The following is a 20524-nucleotide window of genomic DNA, read 5'->3' as shown; positions in this document are numbered from 1 at the left end:
TCAGACTCTTTGCAGCCCAATAGACTGCAGCATGCCAGGCTTTGCTGTCCTTCACTGTCTCCTGGAGTTTGCTCAAATTCATGTCCATTGAGTTGGTGACACTAACTATCTCATCCTCTGCCACTCTCTTCCCCTTTTGCTTTCGATCTTTCCTAGCATCAGGGTCTTTTCCAATGCGTTGGATCTTCACATCAAGTGGTAGAGAATAGGAGGAATTTACGGCTTACCATGTATGAAGAAATTACAATGAAAGTAGAAAATATTTTTAGCAGAATGATTGTGAAAATATGATCTGTAAGAATTTATGGGGTACAACTTAATCTGTATTAATCTGTATTTTAGAGGAAAATGTACAGCCTTAAAAACTTCTGTTAGAGACTTCCCTGGTGGCACAGTGGATAGGAATCTGCCTGCCAGGGCAGGGGACACAGGTTCAGTCCCTGGTCTGAGAGGGTTCCAGGTGCCACGGAGCAGCTAGGCCTGCACTACAACTACTGAGGCTGCACTTTGGAGCCCTTGAGCTGCAGCCACAGAGCCTGCGTGCCTTAACTGCTGGAGGCTGCGCACCAGAAACTGCGCTCCGCAACAAGAAGAGCCGCCCGGGAGCCTGCACGCTGCTTTCCACAACTAGAGGAAGCCGGCGTGAAACACTGAAGGCTCAGCACAGCCAGAAATAATAATATAAAGAAAAGCAAAAAGAACACTTCTATTAAAAAAGAAGACAGTTAAAAATCAGTGATCTAAATGTCTATTTTAAGAAGTTAGAAAAAAAGAAGCAAATGTAATCCTAAAATAGTAGAAGTCAGGGAATAATAAGGGAGAACTTACTGAAATAGAAAACATACAATAGAAAGAAAAATGACATAAAAATTTTTATTTTTTGAAAACATTAACGTGATCAGCTTCTGGCAAGACTGATCAAGAAAAAAAGATCAGTGTTATCGATAGCAGGAATGAAAAGGGGAACATTACCTCAGATTCTGTAGTCATTAAAAAGGAAAATTAAAGGATATTAAGTGCAGTTATTCCAGAGCATCCAAAAGAGGAAATACTTCCTAGCTTCTTTTATGAGGCCAGCATAACTTGGATACCAAAACCTGAACCAAAGATATTATAAGAAAGGAATATTTAAAGGCAAATCTCTTACATGATTATGGATATAAGAGTAACCCAGCAAAATATTTTAAATTCATCATATTATGTACTGAGAGCATATATTTCAGGAATGAAAGTTTGGCTCAACATTCAAAATAAGTTTGGATTTTTAAATAAAATCACTTACTAAATATAAATACCTATTCATGATAGAAACTCTTTGTAGATTTTTAGAATAGAAAGGACTTTCCTCATTCTGATAAAGGATATCTACAAAATTCTTCAGAAAACACCATATTAAAGGATGATATTCTGAAATATTTCTTTCCAAGATCAGGAATAAGATAATGATGCTTTTTAAAAATAAAAAAGAAACTTTTTATTTTGTATTGGGCTATAACTGATGAACAATATTGTGATAGTTTCAGGTGGATGGCAAAGGGACTCCACTGTACTTATATATGTATCCATTCTCCCCTAAACTCCCCTCTCATCCAGGCTGCCACATAACATTGAGCAGAGATCCCTGTGCTATACAGTAGGACCTTGTTGATTATCCACTTCAAGTATAGCAGTGTGTATGTGTCAGTCCCAAACTCTAAGAACGAAGCTTTTTATCACCACTTTTACAATATTGTATAAGAGGACCTATAATATGCAATAATGAACCCACTGAATAGAAGATATTAACAGTACATTTATTTGATAAAGGGCATGTGTCTGTAATATAGAAATAAAATCTACAAATGGAAAAAATATCTAAAAGTAATCCCTTTAATTAATCACATTAACAGAAGTAGGAAATTATATAAGCATTTCAACAGATGGAAAAAATTGATAAAAGTGCAACTCTTATTCATGATAAAAAAGAAAACTTTTAGCAAATTGTGAATAGAAGGGGATTTCTTTAATCTGATTAATGTTATCTACCAAAGAAATCTACAGCAAGCATATTAAATGGTAAACTACTGAATATTTCCCCCTGAAAAATCAAAAATGAAAGGCAGGGTGCTCATTATCACCACTTCTATTCAACATTGTACTAGAGGTCTTAGAAATGTGATAAGAAAATCGGAAGTGTAAATACAGAGAAGGTAAAAACAAAATTGTCATCATTTGCATTAATTCATCTTCCTACCTGCAAATTAAGATTATAAAATAGTTTGATACAGACATTCAGTCCTTATATATAAATGACTGTTTCATGCAACCAAGTACCCAAAGGGACTTCTTAGGGGAGAAAAGGAGTTAGGAAAAACTACTTCACAAAACTGACTTTTGTTTTTAATTATCTCCCTCTTAAAAACTCACTTTAAGTGGAGATCCAGGCTTGAGATAGGGTGCTAGGCCTTTTGTAACTGACGAGCAAATATACAGGGGGATGAGAAAATGTGAAGTTACTATTATCTAGTGAACACTGAGAACATTTTTCCACAGAAATGTGTTTGTCTAATGGTTCATTCTGCAGGATTTCATGTACAGTGTAGGGGAAGTAGTCTGCAAGCACTCTTAGGAGCTTGTGTATCCTCAGTAACTTCCCTCATAGGAATCTGCTTTCTTAGTTTAAATGGGGAAAGAAGAAAGAGACAATGGAATTCTTGGACTATTATTTCTAATTTGAGGGTTTCTTATAATTCAAAGATAGAAATTATCCTTTGAAGAGAAGGGAAAACACACTTGTTTAAATATCCCACGGACTCTTCCTCTTGAAATTTTCTCTCTCTGTCTCTACTCCTCTGATTATATAAATTTTGATATTAAAAGAACTCTGTCAAGAATTCATTTTTATAATACTTGTAACAGCTGTCCTTTTACATTTATATGGCTGGCTTGAAGCTGGCTTTTTTATTGCCTCCATGGTGTAAAAGATACACACACACACACACACACTAATATGTGTAAAGCTGGCTTGGGACCTGTTACTTTATTTACTGCTCTTTTTTCCAACATCCCAGGTTTTGTTGCTATTGTCATTCCTAGTGTTCACCCCATCCTTGTGAGTTTACCCTTGAAAAACCTCTCTAGTATTTTACTGGGGTTTTGGAAGGGCATGAAAGTGGACTTGAGTTGAGTCTACTCCCTCTTTTGAAAAGCCAAGAGGTTGGCAGCATCAGCACCTGTGGAAATAAGGTGGAAAGTTGCTAAACATGGGAAGACTGGTTGAAATCTGTTTAAGGAGAACTGAGAACCCCAGGGAGAAGGCAATGGCACTCCACTCCAGTAATCTTGCCTGGAAAATCCCATGGATGGAGGAGCCTGGTAGGCTGCAGTCCATGGGGTTGCTAAGAGTCGGACACGACTGAGGGACTTCACTTTCACTTTTCACTTTCATGCATTGGAGAAGGAAATGGCAACCCACTCCAGTGTTCTTGCCTGGAGAATCCCAGGGACGGGGGAGCCTGGTAGCCTGTCGTCTATGGGGTCGCACAGAGTCGGACACGACTGAAGCGACTTAGCAGCAGCAACAGCAGCAGCAGCAAAGAACCCCAGAACCCCCATCCTGCATGCCATTCCTGGGCTCTTGTTCTTTCCCTGCCCTAGCAAATACTGGAGGCCTGCTCTGGAACCCCAGGTGCAGCTGAGGCAGAGGTCCCGTAATGAGACGAGAATAGCAGGGTTAGGTGATGTCTGTGTGCTGAGTGTTGAGACTCCCAGCCCTCACCTTGCTCTGCTGCCAGAAAACTAGCAACAAGGCCTTTCCTCTCTCTTAGCAGGAAATTCGAGGATCTTTCTGTGAGTAAAGGGCGAATTCAAGAGGAAAGACCAATTTAAATGGCCCAGTCAGATAATCCTCAGGGTGACTGACAGTCAACAAACTCCACTCACAGGCAGAGAACTTTGAATCAGCTGTGTAGTCCCACATCTGTAAATGTGCATGAGCAACAGAGAATCCCCAGATAACTGGGAATCTGATCAGCCTCCACTGTTAAAGATGGAGACAAAAACGAACATAGGAGGGTCATGTGAGAAACAGACTGTACGGCTTCCAAAATCCTCATGGTACATGAGAGTTCATTAACCCTTTTCTCTATTTCTGTGAATGTTTTAAAATTCCCATGATAATTGTTATAGAAATGAGATTCTCATAGAGATGAAATATTATAACAATAATAGCATTCTGTAAAAAAAAGGAACACTCAGATCTCTCAGAAACTAAAAGTATGATAAAAAAAAAAGTAAAACTCAGTAAAAGTTTGAAATTTAAATAAGAAATCTCTCAGAAAGGACAAAAAGACAGATGGAAAAAAAATGAATTTCAACTCTGAATCCTATATCTAGTCAAATTATCAACCAGATATGAGGACGGAAAAAAAGACATTGGCAGAAACGCAAGATTTCAAGTGCCTTTTCTCAGGAAACTACTGGAGGGGTGTACTCCATCAAAATGTGGAGTAAACAGAGAAGTAAGACATGAGATACAGAAAGCACTAAATCCACTTCAGGAATATGAAGACTCACCAGGATGACAGTGAAGGGCCTTTGCAGGATGAAAACTACAGGCAACACATCCAGAACCTTGCTTAAATTTCCTCACGAAGGTGAAATTGAAAGAATGTCTAATGCGAGTGGATCCCTTGGGAGACGATCTAGACCCGAGTCCATGTGGCCCACTGCCTGGTTTTTAAATAAAGTTGCATTTGAACACAACTACACTAATTTATTTATACCTTGTCTGTGACTGCCTGCACACTACACAAAGCAGAGTAGAATAGTTGTGACAAAGATCTTAATAGCCTGCAAAGTCTAAATATTTTTTCTCTGGCCCTTTAAGGAAAAGTTTGTCGACCTGATCTAGATATTTGATTTTATTTCATTGGTCCATAGTTTATGGTTGAATTAGTTATGTCTACCTAGGAAACAATGCAAATTGCTCAGTCTAGGGAGAACAGAAATTGGAGATGAGAGGAAACATAGCCTTGATTTACCGCCTGGTTTACCTTTGAATGGGCTTCCCTGGTGGCTCAGAGGTTAAAGCGTCTGCCTGCAATGCAGGAGACCTGGGTTTGATCCCTGGGTCGGGAAGATCTCCTGGAGAAGGAAATGGCAACCCACTCCAGTATTCTTGCCTGGAGAATCCCATGGACGGAGAAGTCTGGTGGGCTACAGACCACGGGGTCGGAAAGAGTCAGACACGACTGAGTCGACTGAGTGACTTACCTTTGAATATACTTACATGATTATAATAATGTAAATATCAAATATTGTGATAATTAAAATGACCATACGAGTGCATGGGAAGATGGAAAGGATGTGCCTGTGTGGTGGGTTAGGAAGAGAAAGGAGCTTAACCCTCATCTGTGATCGTCAGCGAGTGAATGTGTGAAGTCGCTCAGTCGTGTCCAACTCTTTGCGACCCCATGGACTGTAGCCTACCAGGCTCCTCTGTCCATGAGATTTTCCAGGCAATAGTCCTGGAGTGGATTGCCATTTCCTTCTCCAGGGGATCTTCCCAACCCAGGGATCAAACCCGGGTCTCCTGCATTGTAGACAGACGCTTTACCGTCTGAGCCACCGGTGGACAAAGTGTATCATCGTGATTTTGTTATTGCTTCTCACAGTCTTCCCCACTTGCATTTCACATCATTCTAGAGTTCTTTTCTGTTAGCCAGGCTTTTTTGTAGTCTCTTCTTCTTTCCCGGTAATTACTTGCTTCTTTATATCCCGGTTTCCTTCTGTTTGGAAAATACATAGTAAGTGATTGAAGGGGAAAATGTGTAGTTCTCCACTGAAAATTAACCCTCCACCCCACCCTACCCCCATCCTGATTTTTAAAAAAAGGTTTACATTTACAAAGATTCAGATGAAATTTTCAACTCTTAAAAGATTCAGATGAAATTTTCAACTCTTCTGAAACCAGAAGGACACACCTGACTTTAATAGTTTTCTTAGCTGAAATTGTAGATGTTTTTCTTCAGTTTAACTTATGAGAAAAGATTATCTGATAAATTTTGTGTTCAACTTCCCCTTTAGTGGTTTATTTTTGTCTTTTTCTGCCCATCTGTCTACTAATAAAATGTGAAATAAAATACACCTGTATTGCTACTTCCCCATGGAATGACCCTTTTCTTTTTTGTGTGTTAAAAGGTGGTCTTAATACTTCCTATGTTCCCAGATTATACACAGGACTCAGCTGCAAAATTAAAAAAAAACAAATCATAAGCCCTAAATCTAAAGAAGCAGCAGTGCGAAATACTAAGAGGGAAAAATCCATTCCTCTAGGGAAGGAGAAACAAAAGGCAGAGGAAGTGGGGGCTGTGTTTTTCATACAAACAAACGTTTTGCAGACTTTAAAAACCACACCTTTATACTTTTGATGAAGAAATCAAGAACACCTTCTTCTCACAATTGGAAAACAAAAAAGGAAAGAAACACTTGTTCAAGGCCCCTGTTCTGTTCTCACTTGCAGTAGATATATGTCACTCATCATCCCAGTCTAGTTCCTGTTGAGTAAGGACAGTCACAGAATCCTTCAGAATCATGTTCCAACAACTACATTCAGTCATGAAACCAGTATTTCTGATATAATTAGCAAAAGGGCACCAATTAATACAGATTCTGTCTGGTTCATAGATATCCCCAACAAAGGAACATTGCTAAGATACATTATTTGGCCTAACGTTTGAGTATTCTAAATGTGTTCTAAGAAAGCTGCATTCTAAAACTTCACTTGTTCCAAAAAACATTCCTACTTAAACCTACAAACATGGAAAGACAGGTATTTCTCAATAATTTTTTGTAGATATAGGATACTCTAAAGCTAAGTTGTGGTTCTGAATGATTTTGACTTCTGAATTAAAGTAGTTTTTGTTTTTTTTCTGACTCTTGATAGAATCTTTCCAGTTAAAGATGTACCCCTGGAGACTGATGACCTTTCTGACTGGCTCTATCAGCGTTTTATTGAAAAAGAGGACCTCTTATCGCATTTTTATGAAACAGGTACACAGAATCCTATTACACGTATTCCTGAAGTTACTGATGGTTTCAAAGATATATTTTAAGGGAGATAACCATTTTTCAATTCTTCAGGCACCCTAAAGGAATCAAAGTATTTCCATATTTTAGAATTTCAGCTTAAAACTTTTATAAAGACAAATAAATGCATGTGAAATTTATCCAGGCCCTTACTTGGTCAGCCAGTGTGGAACAATCAAATCATGAGTAAAACATCGTACAAACATCAAGTTCAAGAGAATACAAGTCTGTGGAAGACTGTAGACATACCTCTGTGATTATATGGTCTATTTTAAGAAATAACAAATATCATTCATGTTTTGATCCTGCACTTGATTGTTTGACCATCACCATGCAGTCATTTTAGATTATTTTTAACTGCATTTTCATGTGCTTATTCTTTTCTTTATGTGGAGGGATAACATTTACATTTTAAGTCTTCATAGATATAACCTTATTACATTTTTCTCCTAGGGAGAAAAAGGTCTATTTACTCTAAGATACCTTTTCTGTACTCAATATTCTGTACTTTCTATGACAACTACAGTGAGATGAAAAACACAGAGAAGGGAAGGAGAAGAGAGGGAGGAAACCAGGAAGTTGGGGAAGCAGGAACTAACCAGCCTGGAGCCCCAGGCAGACCCCAGGTTTTCACAGACAGCCGTGCTGCACACCTGTTTCCAGAGCAACAGGAGTAAGAAGATGAAGAGAAACATGTCCCGGGTCTGAGGATAGCCGTGGGGTTTTAGATGAATAGAGGCCCAGTTTTCTTCCCATCTAGGCTTTTTGGAGACAGAATTAAAGTAGATATTAAATCAGTCTATCAAAGGTTTAATACTCATAATGTTAGTCGCTCAGTCATGTCCAACTCTTTGCCACCCCATGGACTACAGCCCCTGAGCTCTTCTGTCCATGGGATTCTCCAAGCAAGAATACCGAAATGGGTTGCCATTCCTCCTCCAGAGGATCTTCCTGACTCAGGGATCGAACTAGGGTCTCCTGCATTGCAGGCAGATTCTTTACCGTCTGAGCTACCAGGGAAGCCCCCCAGTAGTCATAAGCAAAAGCTGATACTGTTAATTATCTTTAAGGCTTTTGTGTTTGTATTTAGGATTGTTTCACTTTATCCTCAATGAGACTCCTTCCTCATCTTAACTTTCCCACCCGGGGACTTTGGAGTCATGCATATTAATATGACAGCAGCAGGACGTTGTCTGTGCCATTAAAATGCCTAGTAAGGCTAGTTGAACAACATGTCCCTCTCTGCTGTTTTGCATTCCTTGATCTCCAGGATTTTTTTTCAGGATAAGACAGGTGGATGTATTGGGGAGGCCAAAAAGCTTGTTCAGGTTTTTCTATAAGATGTAATGTAAACCCGAACAAACATTTTTGGCAAACCCAACATAAGAAGGCATCAGGTGATTAAAAGGCCAGCAAGGTCCCTCTTCTTATTCATCTCAATCTCTTTATAATATTTGGCCTAAATAGTAGCAACAATAATAGAAACTCTTTTTAAGAAAGCTATTTGCATAACAGACCTTGAAACTTTAAAATGTTCTCTGTAAATTGTTTGTGAGAAGCAAATCCTCTTTCGAATCAGCTTACCCTAGGGGATTATCCTCAAGAACAAAGACTATTTGGAATGCTGAAGAGTGTTTTCAAGATGACCTTAGAAAATATTGTTCCAAAGTGGTCTAGCTTTCCTTTCCAGAAAAGAATGTAAAGACATCAGTTTACTTTATTTCTCCTTTTTATTTTTTTTATTATTGACATATGCCTTTTGAAAAAAGGAATAAACCATGTTGCCTTTTGAAAAGAGTATCAGCCATTTATGGGCTTCCATGGTGGTTCAGTGGTAAAGAACCCACCTGCCAAGAGAGAAGACACAGGTTCAGTCCCTGGGTCAGGCAGATCCCCTGGAGAAGGAAATGGCAACCGCTTCAGTATTCTTGCCTGGGAAATCCAATGGACAGAGGAGCGTGGTGGGCTACAGTCCTTGGAGTCGCAAAAAATTTGGGCATGACTTAGGGACTAAACAGCAACATTGGTAATTTACAACCCCTTTTGTGGCAAAAACATTTAATTTGTAAATAGAAGAATTAGTATAAATTACGCTATTTTGAAAAAGAAAATATTTTTTGGCCACAAAGTTTGGCTTGTAGGATCTTAGTTCCCTGACCAGGAGTTGAACCCGTGCCTTTGGCAGCGGGCACAGAGTCCTAACCACTTGTCCCTCAAGGAATTCTCTGGAAATTATTTAATTGATTTAATCCTGTGTCCTGGCCATTGTAGAAATCTGTAGGGATACAGTGGAAAACAAGGCAGCCATAGTGCCTGCTCTCCTGCAGTTTGTGTTCCTGTAGGAGACGGAAAGTAAACCAGTCTGTAGAAAAGAGAAAGGTAGATTGGAATCAATACAGACTGTGGAAAGTGCCAAGAAGGAAATAAACATGAAGATACCAGTGACTGGTGGGGAAGGGGAGACAAGACAGTGGTGTTTTTCTGATGTTGGAAAAATGCCCTGAGCCTGCCTTTCATGGAGGTGGAGGGAGGACTATTCTAGGCAGAGAAAAAGGCAAAGGCTCAGAGTTGGGAAAGGGCTCAGTGGTTTGAAAACTGTATCTCAAATGATATCTCTCTTTAAGAGCAAGAAGAAATCAGAGATGCTTTAAAAAAAAAAAAAAAATGCAGGGCTTCCCTGATGGTCTAGTGGTTAAAAATCCGCCTGTCAGTGCAGGGGACGTGGGTTTGATCCCTGGTCCAGGAAGATCCTACAGGTAGCGGAGCAACTAAACCCGTGTGCCGCAACTATTGAGCCAACACTCTAGAGCCTGAGAGCCCCAACTACCGAATCCTGTAGGCCTAGAGCCTGTGCTCTGCAACAGGAGAAGCCACCGCAGTGAGTAGCCCACACGTGGCAATGCAGAGTAGTCTCGGCTGACTGCAGCTAGAGAAAGCCCACAAGCAGCAATGAAGACCCAGCACCAAAGAACACACAGAAGCAAAAACAAACAACAACAGCAAAAATAACTCTAGCTAAACTAATGTTCAGCTTTTACTCTAGGACACCTCCCACCACAGGAAAACAAATGAATATTTCTGTTTTGTCTTTTAGGGGCTTTTCCACCTCCCAAGGGCCATAAGGAAGCTGTTTCCAGGGAGATGACCCTCAGCAATATGTGGATATTTCTCATACAGTCTTTTGCATTTTTGTCAGGCTATATGTGGTACAATATCTTTCAGTACTTTTACCATTGCCTGTTTTAGGAATTGACTTAGACTTGTCATGGTCACCATAGGAGTTTGGACTTTCCTAAGCGTGCATTATTTTACATGTGCAAATCAGAATATAAAAAAAAAACAAAGGAGATTGAATGGATGGATTAATATTTATCCCCCTTTGGGATATTTTTAAACTCTACTAAAATGAGGATCAATAATATAATGACCTGCTAATATGTTTTAATGACTTTTCATGTTTTAAAACAATACACTCTACCACCCACTTATGCAAACATCACATTTGGAGAAGAAGAAATCATCAAATCATCCTAGAAGACTATCTGAGAGAAATTCTGTTGCCACCAGATGTATGTGATAATCTTGCCCAGGCTCAGAAAACTGTGCGCGTCCGTTCCTCTTAGCTAGTCCTCTCTGCTAGGCAGCGCCGGGGCACGCCCTCACCTCTGTCAGCTCTGGCTGTGTTCCCAGTAGCCTCGAGGCGAGCTGGTCGGCACCTTCGAAGAGCTGCTTCCCTTTTGTTTGCAGAGACTCTGTTGTTTGCAGAGGTCCTCAACAGCTCCTGAGGTTTGGTGTCAAGCATGCCCCCAGGGGCAAAGCAGTGTCCAGTGACACATTCCGGTACTAGAAGGTGTTCTTCCAAAAGACCAGCTCAGTCCAATGCCGTGTTTACATGCATTCATGCTGCCCCTTGTATGGGGAGGGGGGGTTCACTTGATTTATCTTTTTGTATAGAAGGCATATCATAGATTGATAATTGTCTTTTACAAAATGCACTTTTATCAGATGCATCTACAGCAGAGGATTAGCACTATAGGTTGGAAACAGACGTGACCGTGATCAGCAAGTGAAATTCTTGAGAGGCTGCCTGTCTGTCTGCATGTTGATCTGTGTGCTGACGCTCTCCAGCGCCATCTGCACTGGGCACCACACCGAGGCTTCTGTCCTGCTCAGAGCCTTTGTTTTGTTTTGTTCTGTTTTCTTTCCATTTTGCATTTTAGCATCAAATGCATATGGGGATGGTTGAAATAAATGAAGGCATTTAACTGATCAAGTTAAGGTGAAATAGACTCATTTAATATAAGGAATATAAGAACTGGAGCCAGGCACTGGCTTCCAATGGTGACACGTCCTCACACGACACCCCCAGAACCCACGTTTGTTCCTTTAGCATTTCAAGGAGCTGCCCATTTCAGAGTGGCGTAACCAGGAGAGACCAGCAAAGAGGCTTCCCAGTTTCTTCCAGTTGATCTTGGAGAGGATAGAGTCAAGTTCATACTTCTAGAAAACTTTTTTTTTTTTATAATGTATCACTATATTTATGTGATTTACCTCATAGGAGAACCAAAAACTCCTCAGAAACTGCTGGCCCGGTGTCAACTGGTCACCCGCACTCCCAGTGTTGAGAGAGAGGTTGTGTTTTGGTTTGGGACTATAGGACTATTTAGACCCTAGTGAGTCAGTGTACTTATTGGTGATGAGCATTGTTGATTCCCCTGTTGTCACTAATTGTACAAATGACAATTTTGAGAAGTAGGCCAGAACCTAAAAGTAAGGGTTTATTGTTTTCTATTTTAAAATAAACCAAAAAAACCAAAAACTGAAAAGATGTGAATTTTCTCCCAGTTACGTGGGAAAGGCAAAGTAACCAAATAAAAGCCCCCAGCAGCTCCATCTTTAGGGTTAATTCAGTACAGAGGTCAAAGAATATTCATTACCTGAAATACCTCATTGAATAGTAGACAACTACTGGTGAAATGCAGAAGACAGTGTTACTATGTTTGGTTTGGTGTAGTGGGTGTTATAAGATGCAGTTTTTTTTGAAATCTGAGCGTTTTGTTCTATGTGTTTTACAGTGACAGTAATTAGGTAAAGCCAATCTCAATTAAAGGAATGAAGGATGATAGGAAGCTGGATAGAAACTTAAGGATGCTTCTGTTTGAGGCCCAGCAAACACTACTAGACAAGATGAATTGAAATTGTTCCCTTGAGAGATTAGTCAGCCAGCTGGGGGATAAGTAGGTCACTGTGGAGTCTGGCATGCATAGTCCTAGCCAATAGACCTTTTTCGTCATTGCTAAGCAAACCACAGATAGAGTGGCCAGTTCTCCCATCCAAAAGAAAAAAAAAGAAATGCACACGTCAGTGTGATTTAGGGCCACTTTTGCCATCACTGTTCTCCAAAGGAACCTAATATTGTGTAATGTACATGTCAAGCAGACTGTTCTGTAAGATGCTTTTGTTTTCAAGTGCAGTCATTTCAGCAGTCTCTAGAGTGAAAAATACCAACAGATGTGTGAGTTAATTTTTGAAAATAGATCTGTGAGTTGTAAATAGATGTATATTTGGTCTGCCCTATCCCTCTTTGATTCCTTATCAACATGTTCTCTCTCTTCTGTTGGCAGAACATGTTTGAGAGCATTGATAGTGCTTTCCCTATCAGTAACTGGAGTTCTGCTCGCACTGGGGAAGGTAAAGAGAGAATCCATGTTTTCGTATGGCAACCAGGGAAGCAGCAATATGCCACTGTACAGAACCAAATTAAAAGTCCTAATCTGTATTTTCTTTGCAAAGTGAGATCAAAGGATGTTTAGAGAGTATACATTTTTGTCAAGGGAAAAGAAAATAAAACTGTGCCAGTTTCTATGCTCGCAGCTTGTAGAATCTCAGCACTTCCTGGTCTCAGCTGATCTGCCTAGATTCACATAGCAGAGAGGGCTGAGATCTCCCTGCTGGATTTTGGTCTCCATGAGTCACAGTGATGGAGCATTGCTTGGCCACAGGCAGGCACAGTGACTCCAGAGATGACCACCCCAGCAGTTCACAGTTAACTTCAGAAACTGTCATTGGTGTTAAAAGATACAAATAGCGTGGAGAAACCTATATGCCAGTGGAAGGTAAAGAAAAATTACAGAATGGAAAATGATGTTTTGGGTGAGCAAACAAGTTGAGAATCTAAATAGTAGATTTTTTTTTAAAGCTAACTATGAATTCAAATCTGTCATTAAGTAGTCCTTCATATTACAACCAACCCTTAATTTTTTCCACGGGAAAAGACCTAGAGATTACCGGAGTTAATCCAGTAATAAGTCATAGTAAACCAAAAATCTAATTGTATTTAGGAGTTTGAGTCCTTATTCTCATCAAACTGTTTTACTTCTAGGGATAAGTATTATTAAAAAAAAAAAAAAGATTTCTCTTGCCTATCTATTTATGACTGTTCATGAGTAGTGAAAAGATTTGGAAAGACAGCTTCAGGAAGAGGAAACACAAAAGCCTGAATAATCCATGGGCTAGAAAAGGAATCCATGAATAATCAAGAGCTGGTGGTATTGTCATTTTTTTTCAAGACTTTTTGTGAAAATGAAATGTTAAATCACCGAATGTAAACCTCAGAACATCAATGTAGTATTAATAGCATTTGGATCGGTGTTGCAATGCCTCTTCATTCTTTGTTCACGCCACTCACGTCTTGTGGATTTGTCTTGGTAATGTTTCTGACAATCATTTCCCTACAGACTGTTCTAAACTACTGGGACCTGGTTATAATTGTAGAAAGTTAATCATGGATAGTCTTATTGGATTCTTTTTATATTTAAGAAAATTTTATTTACATTGCTAAATAGGAAGTTATTTTCTTCATTACACTATAGGACTTCGCTCCAGAGTTACCATTATGAGTATATCAGCTCTATTCTACAAAGGATGGATAAAAATGGGTAGCCTTATTTTCTTGCAGTGTAGTGCTGTGAATTTTACATCTGTTAACATGAGAGGCGAAGTCAGAGCCACCCTGGGCAGCAAGTACACTGGTTTATTTTCTGAGACAGTAGAGACTAATACGTTTGGGACCAAAACCACCAAAATCGAACATTTTGGGGTCACAAAGGGGCCAGGTGTTCTCTGGAGCAGTCACTGGTTGGTGCTTCACTGCAATCATTTTACATTGATACCCAACAGTTAGGACCTGGACCCTAGGAATAAGCTGAGGGTGCTGTACTGTTGGGGGAAGGTGACTGTAGCCATACAGAAGATAAAATAAGGGTTTTTCTGCAAAATTTCCATTTGAGGATTTTTACATTTAATATTTTTTTAAAACAGTTAAAAGAGCAAAAAAATATATAAGTGTAATCTAGTTGCAAGATATGCACACATATGTTGAATGGCTTTATTTTTGTTGTGTAAAACTGTTGAACACATGACTGTAATGCACAAATTCTTTATGTGTAAGGGGTCTGTGCATTTTACAGTAACTCATTTCATGATTGGATAATGAAACAGTTATACGTTGAATCGCCGTTGTTGTGTTACATGCTTTCCTTTTCTTTACAGTTATTACAGAGTTGTATTTATTTTATACAGGTGGATTTTCATTTTCCTGATGCCATAATGTTTACTTCAGCTTGTTGACCTGTCTTTCTTTGTCTATCTGCATGTTGTAATGTATGATAAGAATGAATGTAAAGGCTGTGGCAACTGTCATTAAATTTTGTAAAGGGCTGGTCACTCGTGGATCTATCTGGTTTATGAATGCACTTGGGATTATTTTAGTAACCAGAATCACATTTTCAGAAATTTAGATGTGAACACCAAAAGAAACATTTTTCCCAACAAAAATTAATTGCTGGTTCTATTTTTTTTAATCTAGAAAAAATAAAGTTGATTTTTTTCAAGTAAAGTGCTTTTAATTCTTAGTAGTGGGAATGGGGTGTTTGTATTTTACTGGAGAGATTTAGGCATTAACATCTGTGGGCGTGTATTATGGCAGTTGGATGCTGAGGGCAAACTGAAAAACCAAAAGAAAAAAACATTGTGCTTCCTTCTTTGGTTTTAAACTGTTCCCCCCACTCCTTCCCCACTTTCCCCATCCAGTGGTGTACTGGTAAATGTTGAATAGTCTGCTCTCCTAGAAAAAAAATTCTGTATACAAGTATACATGTTTGTTAAAATTTTGCTGATAGCAAAGACATATAACACAGCTAACAAATAATAATAAAATATACTTTATTGTCAAGTCCATATAGCCAGTTCATTCTCCCAGGATGCTTTAATTGATTTTTGCTGAACTCATGTAGCCAATCTATGGTTGCAATTCGGCCATGATTTGAAAAATGGAATTACATCATAATTACTTATTTCTTAAATATTGTCACTCAATCTGATAAGTGATCTGATAAAGTGTTTCTTCAGTTCAGTTGCTCAGTCGTGTCCGACTCTTTGCGACCCCATGGAGAAAAAATTTTTTCTTACCCTTGTGCAAATTATTGTCACTAAAGTGAACCACATTTGGCTTCATTACTCTTTGTAAGCTTATGTAACTTAATTTTAATAACAACTGTTTAGCAACTGCTGGCAAAATTTTAAAATTTAACAATCAGCTGTAGTGAGCCAGTAGGAGCTGTCTCCAGCACACCACTGTCCTGTACTTATTTTAAAATTTAACTGTTAGTGTTGAGTAAACTCACTGCTCAACACTAAGGGTCCTATTACTGACCCTAGCAGGGGCTTAATGGGTGGAAAGCATTAATATCAGTCCTACAGAGCATGCTTTTGTTTATTTTTTTAAGTTTTTTTTTTTTAATGTGGGTCATTTAAAAAATCTTTATCAAATTTGTCACAATATTGTGCTCTTTTATATTTTTTGGCTACAAACCATGTGGGCTCTCCTAGCTCCCTGACCAGGGATTGAACCCTCACACCCTACATTGGAAAGTGAAGTTTTAACCACTGGACAGCCAGGGGAGTCCCCAGAGCGGGCTTTTGATTTGAAGAATTTGACAACAGCAAGTCTTTCCTCAAGTGCATGGGAAGCTTGCATTTTTCTAAAGTTGGTCCTTTGCTTTCATTTCTCAAAACTAGGTAAACTGATAACAGGCATCTCTAAGATTCTGTTTTGAGCACTGAAAACAGTCTTTGTTTAGATATTTGGAGAATATGTTTGATCCCACTGAAAACTTTTGGCCTTCCCTGGTGGCTCAGATGGTAAAGCGTCTGTCTGCAATGCAGGAGACCCAGGTTCGATCCCTGGGTTGGGAAGATCCCTTGGAGAAGGAAATGGCAGCCCACTCCAGTATTCTTGCTGGAAAATCCCATGGGCGGCGGAGCCTGGTAGGCTACTGTCCATGGGGTCACAAAGAGTTGGACACGACTGAGCGAAGGGAAGATCACACAGTCTGCCAAACAAGTTAAACAGTTCAAGTTCGGTCTACCTCCTCTTTCCCTGTCTGGACTTAGGATGCTGCTCTGGTGAGGCTGTTGTTTCCCGCAGGGTGGTTTCTGTGGAAGATGAACAGACTGAGGACAGAGCCCTGAAAGCAAGTGTGAAGAACTCTGAGATCTATTGCGGACCAGCCCTATTCTTCATGAGTTGGGAACAAAAGAAAATCCATTGTTTTTAATTTCCACTTAATATGAAAACGTTTGTTTTTAGAAAATGTTTCTTCCTGCTGAAAAAGATAATGTATTTTTAAAAGGAAAAAATTTCCTCTTTTGGCTATAAGAAAAAGTCAGCTGTATGAGCATGTGTGACCATATCATAACATGCTGATATGATATAAGTCAATAAATTTTTACCTCTCAGGACTTGGATAACCTTGTTCTTCACTCTTAGAGGCTTGGGAAACAAACTGAGTATCAGTTACCCAGATCATATTGAAACACACATGAATGGACTGTGGGAGGAGGGCTGGCTAACCACTGGAAATAAAACAGTCTCCTTTCCGAGTCAGCAAAATGCTCTTTATTAGCTGAGTAAACCCATTTTACAAAGGAAGAAACTGGAACTGTTTGGGTTTGTTTTTGTTTTGTTTTTTTGCTGGGAAGTATGAGCATATTACAAAGCTCCCTCCTGATTTTTCCCCCGGAAAATTTCTGTTGCCTCTCCTTGGAAAACTTGCTGCTTTTTAGGTGTGCAATTCATTCTAGAGGTGATGGTAAAGTTCTCACTGTTGAAGAGGGAGCTCTGGGCCATCCTTGTGATGATAGCTGTCTCAGTGATGTCGCTGAGAAATCACATGGCTAGGACACCTCCCCTAAAATATCAATTCTGCATCTTCATGCCTTTGTTTCATTTTTGACACCAAACTGCCTGAAAAGGTCTTTATCTTCAGTTCTTACCAGTTAACACTGAACACTATCAGGGTCAGTTGATGGATAGTTAAAGGAAAAGAAAATAGATACCTATAAGTTGGGGGAGTTGGGAGGGGATTGGAAGAGGTTGAAATACAAGGAAGAGGAACCCAGGAGTGTTAAAAGACAAAGAAAGTGCCAAAGTCTGCTGTCTACAAACAGGTACACACACCCCTGATCAATGAGGACCCCAAAGAGTATTCAGACACGGTTTAAGAAATCAACTTCTGTGTGAACTGTCCTCAGGCTGCCATTCCTGTGGGCTCACGTCTAAAGTATCACAGCGTGTAGTGTTAGTCACTCTGTGGCCCACCAGGCTCCCCCGTCCGTGGAATACTAAAGGCAAGAATACTGGAGTGGGTTGCCATTTCCTTTTCCAGGGGATCTTCCCAGTCCAGGGATCAAACCCAGGTATCCTGCACTGCAGGTAGATTCTTTACCATCTGAGCCACCAGAGTAGTTTAGAGGAGCCCAGCTGCCGTTTTCTGCCCTCTTGGCAGAAAAAAAGATATGCCTCTCAGCCTTTAGGCATCTCCAGGATACCAAAACAAAGGGACAATTCAAAATATTGGTGACAAGGAGCCTCTTTTAATCAAGGCATCTAGGGCCCACAATAGGGCTTTTTCTCTTTCCCTGATATGTACACATCTTAATAAGGACAAAGAATGGCATTGGAAATGAGACATCTGGGCCTACATTGGATCTGTTGAACTCTGATAGATCTGGTGTGGAGCAGGGAGAGCAATGGCAACTTGGAGCACCCCAAAAAGCAGCAACCAAGACTTCTTTTGGCTTAGACCCAGGACTGGCACAATGTCACTTGGGCCACAGTGACTCACAGGGCAGTATGGGAGGGCCTACTAAAGGGTATGGATACCAGAAGGCATGGCTCATTTGGGAGCCATCTTTGAAGACCAGCTATCACAGTGAAACAATTCCTCAGCCATTTGAATAATTTAAGAATGCTACATGGGTCTAGAAGAACCCTCTCCCTTCTAAAAGTTTGGCCATAATTTCAATAATTGGAAATTTTTTGAGTCTGAATACTTTAAGAGGATTAGATCTGTTGATCCTTCACTCATTCATACAAATCACATTAATCAAAGGGACACCAATCTAAAACAATGGAGGTTGTGTTTGGTTATAATAGCCAGGACATGGAAGCAAACTAGATGCCCATCAGCAGATGAATGGATAAGAAAGCTGTGGTACATATACACAATGGAGTATTACTCAGCCATTAAAAAGAATACATTTGAATCAGTTCTAATGAGGTGGATGAAACTGGAGCCTATTATACAGAGTGAAGTTAGCCAGAAGGAAAAACACCAATACAGTATACTAACGCATATATATGGAATTTAGAAAGATGGTAACGATAACTTGTATACGAGACAGCAAAAGAGACACTGATGTATAGAACAGTCTTATGGACTCTGTGGGAGAGGGAGAGGGTGAGAAGATTTGAGAGAATGGCATTGAAACATGTAAAATATCATGTGAAACGAGATGCCAGTCCAGGTTTGATGAACAATACTGGATGCTTGGGGCTAGTGCACTGGGACGACCCAGAGGGATGGTATGGGGAGGGAGGAGGGAGGAGGGTTCAGGATGGGGAACACAGGTATACCTGTGGCGGATTCATTTTGATATTTGGCAAAACTAATACAATTATGTAAAGTTTAAAAATTAAATAAAATTTAAAAAAAAAGATAAAACAATGGAGGTTTTGTTTGGGAATAATCTTCATATTACTTTTGGCGCTGATTGATGCATAACTCATTGGCCCTTACAATTTCAGAGCTCCTGGAACTTTAGAAATCACCTTGTTTTGAGATGGCACATTTCATTCTGGGACAATTTTGGTCCATTGCTGGTTGCATTAAATGACTGCTTAATCGAATTATGGGGGCTAGAACCAGGCCTTTTGATTTCCATTCAAATGTTTTCCTCAAAACAGCAGATTGCCCTCTGCTGGATTTGTTTTTAGTAAATGAGAGTTAAATCTAAATGATTAGGTATGCATGTTAAAGGGGGTGATGGACCTAAAGCCTTCTATAATTTCATTTTCCCCAATTTTAAACTGAACATAAGAGCTCCCAAACCCTAGAAGATTACTTTTTAAGATAAGATATGGTCCCCTCAGCTGTTACAGAAATACAATTAACCACTAAAAAAGTTGGAAACCCATTTTTTTTTATCTTTTTGGATATGGATATGAAATGTATTTTGTTTTTATTTTTGCCATAGAGACTGCAACATAAAGAGACATTTGTTTCCGACTGAAGGGGATAGAGATTTCAGTCTCATGATGGTTCCTTTCATTTCTGAATTCCAGGTATGAAACTAGAAGCTGGTGATAATTCTTTACTAGCTCTAGTACCTAAATGTCCCTTCATCATGGTGGCCTCTGAGTTCCAGGGCTTGTTCAAGTAAGAGCCCCAGACAAGCAGTGGAACCAAGGACTCGTCAAATGAGTTTGATCAGCACCCCCTTTGACAAGGTTCTTACTCACTCAACCTCATGCTTGTGTTTTAAATGGGAAACTTTCAAATAGGTCTCTTCAGTGTTAAGTGAGATCATGTATGTGAAGCACATTGTATGAATGCTCAGTAAGGGAGGCTGCTTTATCCCACCCCAAGTAGGTTTAGCAGATGACGTAAATTATTCTTACACCTGGCTGTGCCTAAGGTCCAAATAGCTGGTTTGGTGCATAGGAATTTTATCACTATGGCATATGCTATAGTGCCCACTATCTCATTTTCCAGAGTCCCAGGGAAACTGAAATGCAGTTAGCATAGCCAAGCTCCTAACCTCACCTAGTCAGACTCTATCTAATTATCTAAGGCTCCAGACAGCAGCAAGAAACGGTTTTGTAGGCAGAGAGCCAATTAGAAAGGTGAGGAGGCTAGGGCATAAAGAAGAAATAGGACCTGCTAGACAGAAGACATTACATAGTCCTAATAGGGACCTATTTTTGCTGCTGAGACATGATGTCACTTGTGGTGAAGACCTTGAACTCATTATCAAAAGTGAGGGAAATAAAACTTCTAGTAGTTGGAAGCTACCCACCAGCCCACGGTTCTCTATGTATAATTCATATGATCCT

At 39.7% G+C, this 20524-nt stretch overlaps 1 protein-coding gene across 6 annotated transcripts in view; it reads left to right on the top strand.

Moving 5' to 3' along the window:
• Nucleotides 1-14965, top strand: part of LPGAT1 (lysophosphatidylglycerol acyltransferase 1) — an 83720-nt gene extending 68755 nt beyond the window's left edge. For all 6 annotated transcript variants that reach the window (XM_086343301.1, XM_086343300.1, XM_086343302.1 and 3 more), the window contains 2 exons: nt 6926-7032; nt 10163-14965. In XM_086343301.1, the coding sequence (XP_086199427.1) occupies nt 6926-7032; nt 10163-10314 (259 nt within the window). In that variant the 3' untranslated portion in view covers nt 10315-14965. The remainder of the gene's footprint in view (nt 1-6925; nt 7033-10162) is intronic.
• The last annotated feature ends 5559 nt before the right edge of the window (nt 14966-20524 follow it).

Source organism: Bos grunniens, chromosome 16 (genome assembly GCF_055505025.1).
Source record: "Bos grunniens cultivar Pamir isolate PY7600 chromosome 16, Bosgru_T2T1.0, whole genome shotgun sequence".
NCBI classification, from domain to species: Eukaryota; Metazoa; Chordata; class Mammalia; order Artiodactyla; family Bovidae; genus Bos; species Bos grunniens.
The sequence above is the reverse complement of the archived record's forward strand: the minus strand, read 5'-3'. Positions and strand labels throughout refer to the sequence as shown.